General features: G+C 41.8%; 1 protein-coding gene across 1 annotated transcript in view; it reads right to left on the bottom strand.

Moving 5' to 3' along the window:
- The window catches only part of Ube2u (ubiquitin conjugating enzyme E2 U), a 60,482-nt gene extending 60,303 nt beyond the window's left edge, over positions 1 to 179 (bottom strand). Inside the window, exon 1 of the mRNA XM_055628732.1 lies at positions 114 to 179. Coding sequence (XP_055484707.1) covers positions 114 to 179 — 66 coding nt within the window. The remainder of the gene's footprint in view (positions 1 to 113) is intronic.
- Positions 180 to 452: the final 273 nt, after the last annotated feature.

Below are 452 nucleotides of genomic sequence, written 5' to 3'. Positions count from 1 at the left end.
AAAAAAAAAAAAAAAAAAAAAAAAAAAAAAAAAAAAAAAAAAAAAAAATCAAAAAACAAAAAAAGAAAAGAAAGAAATGATCTTCTAGTTTCTGGGGACAAATCTGCACTTACCTTCATTGGGTTGTGTTGAAATTCCAGCCAGTCTCTTTGCAGCAAGATGTAAGCTCTGGAGTACATGGCGAGGCTGATGGGACAAGCTGATGGGCACTTGTCCCGGACCTACTCAGTTTTACTCAGGGCAGAGCTCTTGACTGGGGTCTCGGGTCATTCCCTCACCCCTGGTTAACAGTTACTCACTGCCCAGTTAAATGATTGTTAAGTTTAGGGTTTAATCGTGGCTTTTCCCCTGCACCTCTGACTTCTCCAAGCGGAGACTTCTCGAAGGAAGACTGGGGTACTTCCTATGTGTGCTGTCTAACTACCAGCAAGTTTGTCTCACCCCGAGACAAA

This window comes from Psammomys obesus, unplaced genomic scaffold (genome assembly GCF_907164565.1).
Source record: "Psammomys obesus unplaced genomic scaffold, mPsaObe1.curated_primary_1811, whole genome shotgun sequence".
Lineage (NCBI taxonomy): Eukaryota > Metazoa > Chordata > Mammalia > Rodentia > Muridae > Psammomys > Psammomys obesus.
The sequence above is the reverse complement of the archived record's forward strand: the minus strand, read 5'-3'. Positions and strand labels throughout refer to the sequence as shown.